The sequence below is a fragment of the Sphaeramia orbicularis genome, chromosome 19 (assembly GCF_902148855.1).
Source record: "Sphaeramia orbicularis chromosome 19, fSphaOr1.1, whole genome shotgun sequence".
In the NCBI taxonomy this organism is placed as follows: Eukaryota; Metazoa; Chordata; class Actinopteri; order Kurtiformes; family Apogonidae; genus Sphaeramia; species Sphaeramia orbicularis.
Window position 1 is genome coordinate 25834294 of NC_043975.1, and position 14355 is coordinate 25848648.

Consider the following 14355-nt stretch of genomic DNA (forward strand, 5'->3'; position numbering starts at 1 on the left):
AGTGGGCTGGGACTGGAGGTATGCAGGAGGGGGCATGTGTGTGAACAAGCATGCTCATTCCACTAACATGTATATGTATGCACTATTCAGTTACACATAACTCCAGGTGGTTAAAATTTGAGCATTGTTTATGAGAGCATATTCTTCTACTTTGCTACCTTGCAAGTCAGATGAATGACAACTTTTTTCCTGTTTACTTCACTCAGACATGATCAACCTGTAAATTGCTCATGATTTCCACATGATGCAATAGAAAGCTCTACACTATTCAACGAAGAAGCTGTGTGGTGAAAACAAACATTGTTTATGGCTGTGTATGAATTTATGCATCCAATCTGAGTCAAGCTTTAGCATGTCTAATATTAACTCTGGTCTTATGAGCAAAGTGATTATTGGGAGAACATTGTATCTAACTCCCCATGCGTTCATCAGGTCCATCATAGTCCTGGGAGACTTTTATCTAAAGCAGTCCTTTCTTTTATCACTGTAACTCGTAAAAAAAAACAAAAAAAAAACGAAGGGGGACATGTGACGACATGTGGATACCAGAGGGCAGAGTAAGGTTTTGATAAGTGTTTACATCCATCCTTCACTCCAGATTTTGCCTCAGTGGGACAGTTAAGGTTTTTAAGATGCCTGATTTATGAACTTGTGTTCTTGTCAGCAAACCCCAAAACACATTCCCTCTCTGTTTTGGCTTCGGAGATAGCGGAGTCAGAAATGTTTTTTCAGAGACATGGACGTCAGCCCAGCTGTCTTTCACTGGTATTTTTAACAAAATGGTAACAAGATCACATAGGAAAACAATTGTGTTTTTTATTTGGAAAGAAAAGACCAATGCAGAATCCTTCAAATGCACCCAGCCCTGTACGAAGATTTTAAGAACATTAACTGTAAGATTGGGAAACATCACAAGCTACATGATTTATGTGTGCAAGATGTGATGTGTGTGAGCACAATGGCTGCCACTGACAAACAGAGATGTGTGCAGGAGGGAGAATGGAAAAATGGATGGATGGATGGACGGATGGATGGCAGGCTGGCGCTTTACAATAGTGGAACAAACTCGGAGGTTTCCACACAACATGTTCTGACAGTCCCACCTGCTTCCTATTAATTATATTCAGCAGCACAAATACAAGTTACCCAGTAGTGTATAGGCTGTCCTTTCTTTGTGACATAGCTTAGCATTTGCGTCATCTACTACACAGCCCTCCCTACCTGGGCCTACCTTTCTGTGTTCAGTTCCCGTCCCCCCCAAACCCCCACTTCCCTCGCTATATCCAAAGTTTTGTACAAATGTTTTAAAGTGAATAATTCCCTTTTTATTTTATAATCGTAAATGTTATGTTTTTATAAATATTATTTATTATACAATGTATATATCTGTATGACTGAACTAAGATTATATATTTGAAGAACAAAACTGTCTCCTGCTTTTGATTTTCAGTCAATACACAGAACATAACAGTGAGCCCACTACGACACTGAAAGGGACTGAGGTGAAAAGTTCTCCTTTCTCAGCACACAAAAAAGTACAATGTAAAAAACAGCAGCTTTATAAATCTGAAAAATAATGTCAATTCCATGCTTATTTTATTCATAAAAAGGCACAAAATTGGTATTACGAGAAAGAGCCATTCCAGTATGGTTACGCAATGACAGGAAGTTATTCATGATGCCACTTTTTACTGCTTAGAGTTCACAATTGGGAAGACTTTGTTGGTAAACATGTTAGTATTATAATTTCTGCTCAATAACCCTTAAAGACATAGAAGTTTTCTGGTGGTGAATTCCAAATGAGTATTTCTCCACAAACAGCCTTTCCTAAGAGATTAATCATTATTTATTGCAATATTATCCCATGTATTTTGCAGTGAAAAGCAGGTATTTATTTATCTTACTTTATTGACTGATCATGCAGATGTTCATAAAAGCTCAGGTAATTTAAAGGTGATTAAACCAAAAGTAAAGAAATACTGACTTTTCAGCACAATATATCATTAACTGAAAATAATTTACTCTTCAACCATTGCCATTTGTCAGACTACATGGATTTTCTTAGTGACCCAATGTTGTAGAAGATGAAGGTGTTTTCAGATTCACTGCAGAGCCTCTGATCATCCAAAAAAAAAAAGACACATCTGGTGCAGGTGAAAAGCAGAGAAACTGCATTTTAAGTTAATAATTTAAATGTATTGAAATGATTAGCGCTTTAGAAGTTATTATATATTTTAGATCAGCTGATGCTTTTGGTCACTGGTGGCTGTTTAGGTCTTTGAAGGTTAAAGATGCCGGGGAGGTTAACCACAACGCAGGCTCATCTCATTCACAACAGATCCTCTGTTTCTCTCAATTACCAGACGTTATGAGATAGTGTCTCAAAAATAAATCCCAATTATGACAAACATTCTCACTCATGACTAACATACATCAAGTCATGATTACATTGTGAGAATAAAAATGCTTGGTGTGTGGTAATGTGAGAAAAAGAATGTTTTTCTGCAAATTGATAGACGTTAATACATGACATAAAACCATCTTCCAACATCTCTGCAAATATCAGTATGTAAATCTATCAACGGGGATTTAGCATGTTTCATCAAGTTAAATTTAAGACTATTATGAATATAATTTAAGACTTATTTTATATCTCTGACACTCCTGATGTGCATACATGACAATACTGGGTGATACTGTGGCTTTATGGTTTTCTGATTTGCAATGTGCCTCGAATGCCTTTACATTCACATTCCTAATTCAAGAAATTCTTGCACAATGTTTAGGGGACTTCAAATTCATTATTTTCAGCAAATGCATTAAATTTCAACAAGTAAGTATTAATTTGAACATTTATTACAGATATAATATTAGTAGCAGACTTCATTAATTCAAGGGAATAAAAGGTCAGAAACAAGCAGGTGGATCACAACAGGAAAGTGAGATCTATAAATGGCGGAGTCACTGTGTCCTGGAATGATATTACACTCCTGTACATACAAATAAGGCATTTAGAGGCAAACCAGAGGTAAAATAATTAGTGTTAATGCATGCACAGCAACTTCTCATGTCTCATTTCCATCTTTATATATAAAAATCCAACAGGAGTGCTAAGGGAGTCACACATAGATTACAAGACTAGGCTTCATAAATTACAGTATACACAGATACCACAAACATTGCCTATTTTACAGATGTTCATTCACATAGATCTTAAGAGGAGGAGGTTGCCTGGTTAAGTGCTGCTGCAGAAAACTGCAGTGCAGAGACATGTAGACAGAGCTTCAGGCAGGGATGGGAAGGAACGATGCAGAGACAGATGTAAACTATCTCTTGCTTGCTTCCTCCCGTCAGCCTCTTTTAGGCTTCTGTTCCTCGGAAACTGAGTGAAGAGAGACAAATAAAAGTGAGAATAGACAGGCAGGCAAAGGAGACATGCTGCCACAGGAGAGCACCTGTCTAGTCGACCTATTTTTAGGCATGCTGTGTGCCAGCTATACCATAAGTCTCCAAAGCTGTGATGAAAAACAAAGTTCACACTGCAAGTTGCAAAAGTTCTTCAACTTCTTGGTTTCTTGCCAGATTAGGCAGTTTGGATATAATTCAACATTAGCCAGTGTTATGAAACAGAATTTTTCCCCATAACTGATGATCAAGAACAAATCATAGTTCCAAATATTTAAGGATCTAACGCAGAACAAACATTTAACAGTTCATTTTGTAATTTTATTTTGTGCTCTAATCCTATATTTATGGACTTTTCTTGTACTTTTTGATTTATGTGACATGATTCCAACAGGACTTTTATTCATGCATGCCCTGGGAACACATTAAGTGCAGCCCAGGTAAGAAGAGTATTCATAGATCTCAAATATTAACAACAGAAAAACAGAATTCTATTTAAATGCATGAGATTGAAATAAAAAGGGGCCAGCACAAACACACATCTAAAATTATTTTAGTATCAGCAACAGTTTCTTATAATGAAAAGTTGGCTGATCTAATTTCAATGCCAGATATTGTTTACAGTTCAATGGCCCTTGCTATTTTAGTTCAGATATATTGAAGCAAAAACGTCTTACCGTTAAAGGATGCCTTGTTTTTCACAATGTGGCTCCACTGAGTCTAGATTGCCACAAACTTATTAGAACCCAGCCTGTAAGAAATAAGTAGAATATGTGTATTATTAATCATACTTGATACTGTGATGAAAATGTAAACATTTAGTGCTTCTGCCTCAGTTTTTAAGTAAATGAAGAGTTGAAAATTACTGGAGGCTGAGTTGAAATGATAGATGGGTGCGTAGCGTGAGTGTTCAGTGTCACTGACGACCCTGTCTCGCACATAGGAGCTGAGCTGGAAACAGGAAAAGAATACTTACGCTCCTTCATCTCTCAGTAGACTCAGGAACTTACTGACTCTGTATTCAGGCTCTTTCTAAAAGACAAAGACACTTTAATGTAACACAATCTAATTTATATACAAACAAATAACATTTTACTAATAGGGAGTGTCTCCTTTTAAAATAGGCATCTTATTTTACTTTTTATTGAGAATTTGCATTTTTATGACATATAACACAAAATAGTTGGGCACCACATGAATTTATAAAAGTCATAATTTATTACAGCAGATGTCCTTTCAAAAAGTCTCAAGAAGGTACCTCTTCTACAATGTAGGTAGTCCATTTCTTAAATTTATCAAAAAAAATTAATAATTGAGCCTCAGTAGATCTCAGTGATAAAGTCATCTTTTCCATCATAAATATCCCTGTCACTTTATCCATTCATTGCTCAAAGCTTGGGGGTTCTGGGTAAAAAAGGCATTTTTCAATACATTTTTTAGAGAATATGTTTTTCAAAATTAAGCTGAAGGGTGTTAAGACATCTGAGCAATGTGGAAATGTGGCAGGTCCTGGAGTTCACATCTCACTTTAAACAAACTAGATTTTAAAGAGGGGAGAGAAAGTAGAATTAATGGTGACCTACGCAAAAACGTATAGTGCTTCTGAAATTTCCTGTAGTCAAAGAAGTTAGGATGCAAGATCGGTGACAACTATTGGATGATGAAAAGACTGAAGTATTCTGTGTGTGTGAATCTGCAGATAATTTTTGTTTTCCAGTGTTGAGGTGGAGGGTCAGGGTTCTGAATGTGACTGCATCACTGGACGCCATAAACATGCTGTGCGCATCATCACATCGACAGTACAGGTGAAAAACTAACACCAGCCACCAGTTAGATTTCCATGAAATTTATGCAGGCACAGCTTTACCGTAAATCTACTGCCCGTTTTGTCAGATAAACAGAACTGATCTGAATGCCTATGAATTTTGAGACGGACAATCCTAAGAGAGGACATGAATGCTGTGAAATAAAAGCTCCTGTGTGGTCGTTTTAAATCTACAACTCAAATGATTACAATTGGTTAAACTCTAATCTCAGGATACGTAGCATAAGCTTAAAAAATATCATCCGACCTTGAATGAAAGAATCCTGATTCTATCCTAGCATAAAACTATTACTGCACAGTCTGCACACAAATGAATCTCTTTTATCACCTTCAACTATCCAACTGACTCCATCCTAAACACCTTCTGCACCTATTTATATGTGCGATGTGATGTATAAATGTGATGTTGAAAAGAAGCCAAGAACCTGCTATGACTCTGTGTCCATGTTTTATTTTTATTTCCACAGTTGGATGGCTTAATGTGCATCTCTATGCTTTTTTAACCTGCCCCATCTGTTAGCCGCCGACATGACTGATCTTTGCTGATTTTTCATCTAAAATGTAAGTACACCAAACCCAGGAAATGTAAGTGATTGTTCTTCTGAGCAGATTACTCTCTGATTCAGAACACGCAAATCTAACTTGGAAAACTCAGCTGCACATAGTTTCATAACTATGAATGTATTGGCCGTCAGCTGTGCAGAGAATGGTGTGTGATATATATACAGTAAACGCACTGGATCCCTTTGCTCAACAAATCATCAGCAAAGCCACACTGTTTCTCATTGCAGATAATAGATGACAGCTTTTGGTGACAGAGATCGATTCTGAGAGTGCTGACCAGATGTCAAAAAAGTGGAACGTCTCCATCCTCGCTATTAATTATTGAGGCTAAATGAATTTCAAATGAGGTGTTTTTGGAGTAAAACGCCAACAAAAAACTGAACAGTGCAGTGACGTCTTTAAAGCAGGCATGATGGTCTTACTATCAACACCACTGACTTTGCCATTTAATTACGCACAGCACTTGGACAAACAGAATATCAATTTTAAAGCACAGAGAATTCAGTACAAAACACATAATTTATGCCAGACATCATATTTGGTGTTTCTGAACATCATTCAGTGCTATTTAAAACACCTTAATGAATCCTTAACCCTCAGATCACAGTCAACCATTGCTTTTCTTACCTGTGCAGCCATTTCAATGAGCATGAGCAACTTCTTAATACCGATCCACAGGTTTTGGCCCTTCACAGCTTTAGCTATGCTGGCCCGCTCTTTCTCCTGGAAGCTTCCCAGCAGCTGTGGGGAGCAGAGGAGCGCTCAGCATATCAATAAAAAAAAGAAATCTCAACAGAAAAATGGACTCAAAGGGCTTAAATATGTAAGTAATGTGTTGGGTTAGCACAACCATTTGTTACGAATCTTTCCTCTACTTCTGCTTTAGAATTACTGTTAACTTCTGAATGCAATCACTTCTAACATGTTTATGAGTTGTACTTGGAGTACTAATGAAACTAGATGAGAAAAACTTTATGAGATTACTATTTAAAGTCTCTTTGTACTCAAAAAAATGTATTATATTATTATAACATTTGTCAATGTCTGTTCACAGTAGTCTTTGACTTTAACTGTGCATAAAGACATCTGTAGAGAGTTTGGTACTTTTTCTGTTCTCATCATAACTCTGAATCTAATCCAGCAGGATTTGAGACATTACAAATATTTGGGAGTTAATCCTGGCCCAGTGTGCAAAAGTGGACTTTTAGGGAAGCAGGAAACATCCGTACTTAACAGATAAAGTTCAAGAATGATCAACAAGAGAAAGTGTCACTTTACCTTTATTTTTGTGGACAAGCTACATAAAACTCAAATGATTATTCAATGCAGAGTATTCTTAGTGTGTTTTATGAGATGACTGAAAGGGGTCGGTTGTTGGAACGTTAACCTTAATTCATGCCTTATGCACAACAGTGAGTGTGTGCATTTTACCTCCAGTGCATCAACCAGCTGCTCTCCTGTTGAGATGTTGGGAATGTGAATGGTGGTGCTGAAAGCATCTAGCATCTCCATTTCCTGGAGCACATCTTTACGACTTGTGGTGCCGATGATCAGCAGCTTACGCCCCTGAAACAAACGTTCAGCATAACCTCGTAAGACAATTTGTTCATTTCACCCTGTTGCATATTTCTCCCAATTTGCTAGAATAGTTATAAAACAGATGTTAGAGAACAGACAAAGAATGGATATGAGTCAAGCAGAATGTCTTAAAACAACAGACATTCAGTGTTTTTTTCACAATATGATACATTATTTCATACATTTGATCATGAATAAAAAGAAAGTGGCACGGAATAATAAATGAGTAGTACATCTGCATGGTCATGAGGAAAATCTGTGATTGTTGAATATAGTGATGATGGTATGACTTGAGATAACTAATCATAGGGTAAAAAGGTGCATATTGACTCAGCAGATCCTACATATTTCTGCTGTAATAGTTAAGGTGCTCACATAAATCCCTAACAGTGAACAAAGAAATGAAATCATTTAAAATTTGCTTTAACTGAAAAAATCACACATAAAAAAAACAACCAATTCCACAGAACATTAATTTAAGACCTTGTAAGCTATTAAAATATAAATAAATATATCTAAGGTATTAAACTTCCCCTACTTCTTTAAAATGTTTTCTTCTCAGAATAAGTAAAAGAAATAATGCATTATCATGATCATATTCTTAACTAAATAACAGGTTTGACCTCTTAATTTTTTGCAGCTCTAATATCATAAAGACTCACACACATAACTCTGGCCTGTTAATGTGTGTAAATACAATTATATTTCTTGTTCTTTGTGCTTCATGCAGGCTGTCATATATTTATCAAGTATGTTCATGAAACATGCAATTCATCCGTCAGTGATAATGGGTAGACTTCGGACTTAATTCATGACTAAATTGTAAAGGGCTTTGTGTATTATATATGTAATTTGTGGATATGTATTTACTCAAGTCACACTGAAGAGGATCATATGTAAAAGAAGCAATGAGGTGAGGGAGGAGGAAGAGAGACATGAGCGGAGAATGGAAAGAATTGTAGCTCCACTAAGTTAGAGTTGAAAAAGAGAAAAGCAGAAGACGATGAAGGAAGAGAGACAGAGGAGCAGCGAGTAGACAGGGGGATTATGGCCGCCGGCTGCCCCCCCATGGCGTGGGGGGTTGTGATGCTGCATGCAGATGAGGTGCCACACAGGCGGCGGTGCTGCCAGGTCCTGGCTCTCTCACAGAGCCCATTCTCCTCTGTGTCCCCCTGGCCTCCCCCAGCCCCAGGCACCCTGCTGGGCCCAGCGCTTTACAACCCCAGAGGAGCACTGCAGCCAGGCATTCAACACCAGGCCCCGCGCCACTTCTCATGCACATGCAGCCATATAGTGGGCTATACTCTCATTCACAAACCCATTAACAACAGAACTGGGTTAAAGGCACTCTTTCGGACACACACACAAACTACAACCAAAGAAACTATGAGAAATGGGTCTCTACCACCACCATTCACTCAGAGCACAACAGGCCTGGACCAAAACACTTGCTAATAACCATACACTCGCACACAGTCGTTCACACATGCCAGTTGCAGCCAAAAGCCACAAACACTTTGGACTGGCACCCATAAGATCTGCTGCCCTCTTTCTGCTGCCAAAGGACTAGCAACCACACAATAAGCATTGTAAAAATCAGTGTTCACATACCTTTGGGGGAGGTTTCTTCAGCAGGACCAGTAAAGCTTGAAGCACCAGGTTTGAGAACCGAGGACCAATAGGGACATAGTCTGAAAATTAGACCGAAATGAGACTTTTTTTCTCTACAAAACTTATTTCACATTTAAATTGATTCGAAGCTTAATTTTCATCCAAATTTCAGTAAATTTCAAGATGAAAAGTCACTCATATAACAAAATAAAATAAGAACAACATGAAGCCTTTCCTGGTGCTGTTGAAAAACTGTGGACTTACCCAGCAAACGTTCAATATCATCCACAACCACACAGCTCAGCTGGGACTTGTAGGCATCATCAAAGATCTAATGCATGGGGTAAATTATTAGAATTTACCAATTACAAGTTGTTGTAAAAACTAAAAGCTGATCTAACATTTCTGGAGGTGGATATTATTGTAAATACACTCAAACAAGGGGAAATAATAAAAAAAGTTCCAAAACACATGACTACGTTTCATGTCTTCACATGCCTCAGTGTCAGAGATATACTCACTGCTTTTTATAATTTCTCAATATGATATTCTAATTGGTTTAATTTTTATTGTATTTTAAAGTGTTCCATGTCACCTTTTTAATGGCCTGGCATTTTGCAATCTCGGAGTGTCCAATCATTTTGTCAGGGGAGCAGATCTTGATAAAAGGGAACTGGGAGTCTTCAGAGATCTTTGCGGCCAATGCAGTCTTTCCGCTGTTAGGTGGACCTAAGAGAGAGACAGTGACAAATCAGTTGTTTATCAAAAATAAAAGTCAACTTATGTAGCCCATTTTAGCATATTTAACCCTACAGCCTTTTGAGGATGTACTATTTTTTCCATCTCATGTGTGTATGTATTTTATATAAAGGATGCCCAGCCTGAATATCGAATCATATCTAATTTGTGTAGGTATTGATATGTGTGTATTACCCTCCAGTAGCACAGAAACCAGTGGTGTGCGATCGCTGTTCTTCGTCTGCTGCACCAGCAGCTCCCCGTCCTCCAAGATGATTGACACTGGGTCACCCCACCGGATTATTCCATTCCTGATGTAACTAGCATAGTCCTCTTGGTTGGTACCAAATGCCTGGAGAAGAAAGAAGGTGAAAGAAAGGAATATAGAGAATGAGATTAAAAGCAATTATGTGGATGAGATAAACTAGGAAAGAATGACTGAAGAGTGAGTGATTTTTACTGTCTTCACCTTAAAAGACATTTTTGTCAAAGGACAGAAAAGAAATAATGCTAAAAAGTGATATGTAAACAGTATATATAAGATATAACTGGTAGGGTCCCTCAAACAAAACAATAACAAAAGAGGTAGTTTCATAATGTTCTGAAGTTGAGTGGGATTAGGGGACTTGTTGTTTTTGCCCCTAAATCTGATGTTAATCAGACAGAAATTATGTTTAGAAAACAAGTAATGTATATTCACATTACGTTTAGCGCACTGTATTATTATGTAATTTCCCTCTAATGAAATAGTCACATATCAACTAAGATAGTATCAAATGTTAACATCAGATGCTTAAATTCATCTAATGTTAAGTTAGCTATTAACGTTACATTAGTGTACATGTCATATTGATGGCTTTCATAATCCATCAGTTACACAACGGAGTAAGTCAATACTGAACATTTATCAATAAATTTCCTCTCTATTGGATTACTGTGTTGCAGAATGGCGCGAGAATAACAAAAAATGCTTTGTTGCAAAAATACTGTTGTCATACTGTGTTGTGTTAAAGGGGATGCCATTGACAGGCAACTAAATGAAATGGGCATTTAATCTGAATTAAAGCACACTTATTCATAATCTAAGTACATATCTTACTGCTGATAGTAGAAAAGAGAGTTGAGAATAGTGAACCAGGTTGAAACATTTGGACATTTTGATTGAGAAGCATTTACAAAAGAAACATGAGACATGAAAGAAATAACTTAGAGAGATTTATGTGTAGTAACTTACAGGCTTGATGTCGTTATTCAGTGAAGCCATGAAGTCAAGTCTGCTGACCTGCAGCTTTTCTGCCATTTCAGTGTCTACCTCAACTGTGTTGCTGGCCTAATACACACAAACACAAAGAAAACACAGTAAAGGTTGAGAGACAACAAATAATAAGTCACTTTCATTACTGGATGAACTCACTGACCACTAAGTTAAGTCCATTAACTGATGTGCTGCAAATTTACAATGTGTCAGAGGACAATGTGCTCCCTCAGAGCAGAAAGGTCAGACAGAGAGGGGGAGGGAGGGGAGGAGGGAGGCAAGAACAACTGTTCAGAAGAGGAAAAACGTCACAGGCATCAGACATGTGTAAGGCCCTTGTCCGTCACATATCATCACCCTGTAATATCTGTTGCTCTGTGTGTGTCTGCGTCTGCAGGGGCAGAACACTTAACAGAAGAGAAATTCAGCTTATCTGTATGTCCCAGTGAGCTGTGGAGATCTGAACCTATGCACCTGATAAAACACTTTAGAGGGGGCATACACTTTCATACACACACCTGGGTTCTGCACCCAATTCCTTGTCACCTGGGTGGCTATTTTAACTGGCACTAAAGACTAGTCCCCACCAGGTGTGTGGCCCACACATTAAATGCAACAACAAAAAGACACTATTCCTATTGGTGCTATTAGAAATCTGCACCACGGTGGTGGAAAACATTCACCAAAGATGCCCGTTCTGGATTTCCATGTCCAGAATGATTTCTTCAATTTACAAACTCAGATCAGGGAAAGCTGGGATGGTATGGAAAATGCAAATGAAAACAGAAAATGGTGTTTTCCAAATTTATTTAAACTTGTATTTCATGTATATATCATGAATACAAGATTTATTTTTTAAGATTTTCTCTTATCAGCTTTGTTAATAAAGTTACATGTGTTTCCTTTCTTGCACTCCTAAACTTTGGGTGAAATTTAGGACTACTGATGTAAAAAACTATGAAAAGTGATTTTGATTGTCACATAGATGAGCAATTTACATGATAATGCATAAAACAACAACTCAAAGGTTAAAAACAATATTCCTCCAGGGAAGATTGGAGAGGGTTTGTATATTTCTCCCTCTATGCTACAGAAGAGAATTAAAAGATTCAAGGAATCTGAAGGAATGCCTGTACATAAGGGCACAGACACCACTGCATCGAGAAAAACCACAATACACATTTCCAGTGTGTGATGGTCCATCACAGATGCCTCTGAGCCCAGAGAAATCAACATACTGGACACACTGTTAACATAAGGCTTCCTTTGCGGACAACTTTAACAAGCATTCATAGATGTAACTACATATTTTAGTACTCGACAAAGGTTTGCCACATCATTATTCAAAGTTTTACCTCATTACTATTTCTAAAATTTCTCCCTTCCAAAAGGTTTTTGGAATGCATTGAAGGCTAAAATGGTAGGAATGGATGTATATTTCCAAAAAAAGGGGCTGACAAAAAATGAAATATTGTTTATACTGTCTGCAATAAAAAAACAGAGTTTAGAAATGACTAGTTTGCACTGTACTGCTGGAACATTTTCCATTCTGTTCCATTTTTTTCTGATTTGAGGTTGTAAATCAGATTCTGAGTTCCAGAGGATGTGATTACCTTGATATGTCTGTTCATTGCAGTGGACTGTGCAGCCCTGACCAAACCTTCCAGTTCTGCTCCACTGTAATTCTTAGTCTCCACAGCCAATTCTTTAATGTCAACATCAGTGGCTAGGAGCTTGTACTGACGCATCTTTGCGGTGTGGATGTTAAGGATCTGAACACGACCCTTTTCATCAGGTAACCCTGAAAGTAAAGAGGAAATAATGAACTTAAAATCCATCATGGACCACTTTATAAATTGTTTTTATATATAGTGTTCAATTTAAACCTGTCATTCTATAATCACAGACTGGTTTAGTTTCTTTTCCAGTGTAAAAGTAGTCCTAGTCTGAAGCTTCATCAGGTTCTTACCAATCTCCATCTTCACCTCCAGTCTCCCTGGCCTCAGGAGGGCCTCATCTATCAGGTCTGGCCTGTTGGTCATACCTGTGGGAAAGAGAGATGGAGAGACAGAGGACAGGTGCAGATGTTCAGGCATGAAATCTTTCACAAAGAGGGAGCCTCTGTGTTTGTCATTTACTCTGTGTGTGTGTGTGTGTGTGTGTGTGTGTGTGTGTGTGTGTGTGTGTGTGTGCGTGTGTGTGTGTGTGTGTGGTCGTCATACCTATGACCAGTATGTTGTTGAGCTGCTCCACTCCGTCTATCTTGGACAGAAGCTGGTTGACCACAGTGTCGTGGACTCCTGTGCTGCCGGCCATGCTGCCACGCTGCTTACAGATCGCGTCAATCTCATCAAATATTATAATGTGGAGCCCGCTGTTAGCACCGAGCTGTTGAGCAGAAATACAAGACAGGAAAAGAGTTATTTTATGTATTTGTCATTAAAATATGTACCTCCACTACTACAGGGTTGACGGCTTTTTCCTCAACATTTGAAGCACTCCAATAAATATGTTTGGTTCAAAGTCAAAACACAGTTGTTCATTGTTAAATATCCATATAAGGAAGCTGCTGTTTACAATATTTGGAATATTTTTTTCCAAGTCACAGATGCATTAAATTATCAGGATTTGTAGAAACCCCTATTCCGCAGTTTGGACATTGAAAGTATTTTAAGTTAACAACTGTAGACACTGAGAACTGTCAGAACAGATGGTGTGCACCTCCTTCACATTCCATACTATACACAGTGTGGAGATGGTTACTGTTGAAATGGAATAACAGTTTATTAGTTATACATTTATCTGAATTACTCTATCAAAGTAAAGTAACTTATTACAGCTGATTATTTATTGCTTATTTTTATAGAGCAATAATGCTCCAGTGAAAACCTCAACACTGATACACTGTAATGGTTCCAATTAGATTTATTTAGCAATTTAATTACACTAATACATGTAAGCAGTTACTTCCCCACACTAATGATATGGATGAAAGAGACAGTCTCAGTAAGTGTACAGTAACTATAATTACTGAAATGCAATATTTATTGCGCTACATAACCTATAAACCTTTAAATGTTGTCCTCTGACTGATATATGCACAGAGCAAAGCAACAAGTCACTGCTAATGCTTCAGTCTCATTCTGGCCTGAGAGACAATACTGACCCTCAAAAGGGAGACAGAAGGAAAAAGTGACGGAGTAGTGGGATGGGGTGGGGGTGTTATCCCACCATCTATAGACCTGTCAGTCTTAGACATAGCATTTAAAGCAGGTGTGGAGCTGCTCTGCTAAGACACTGGATGGTGTGTGTGTGTTGGAGTGCGATGGGTGTAATGGGAGGTCAAAGAAAACCCAGCCCCTCATTAGGTGGTGAAGAG

The 14355-nt window shown here is 37.9% G+C and overlaps 1 protein-coding gene across 1 annotated transcript in view; it reads right to left on the minus strand.

Moving 5' to 3' along the window:
* Positions 1–2781: 2781 nt before the first annotated feature.
* nsfa (N-ethylmaleimide-sensitive factor a) overlaps positions 2782–14355 on the minus strand; it is a 28891-nt gene continuing 17317 nt past the window's right edge. Inside the window, exons 10-22 of the mRNA XM_030122260.1 lie at positions 13199–13364; positions 12946–13020; positions 12590–12777; positions 10956–11051; positions 9917–10073; positions 9579–9712; positions 9248–9314; positions 8984–9063; positions 7226–7360; positions 6422–6535; positions 4382–4437; positions 4083–4156; positions 2782–3382 (exon numbers count right to left, since the gene is read on the minus strand). Coding sequence (XP_029978120.1) covers positions 4126–4156; positions 4382–4437; positions 6422–6535; positions 7226–7360; positions 8984–9063; positions 9248–9314; positions 9579–9712; positions 9917–10073; positions 10956–11051; positions 12590–12777; positions 12946–13020; positions 13199–13364 — 1299 coding nt within the window. The 3' untranslated portion in view covers positions 2782–3382; positions 4083–4125. The remainder of the gene's footprint in view (positions 3383–4082; positions 4157–4381; positions 4438–6421; positions 6536–7225; positions 7361–8983; positions 9064–9247; positions 9315–9578; positions 9713–9916; positions 10074–10955; positions 11052–12589; positions 12778–12945; positions 13021–13198; positions 13365–14355) is intronic.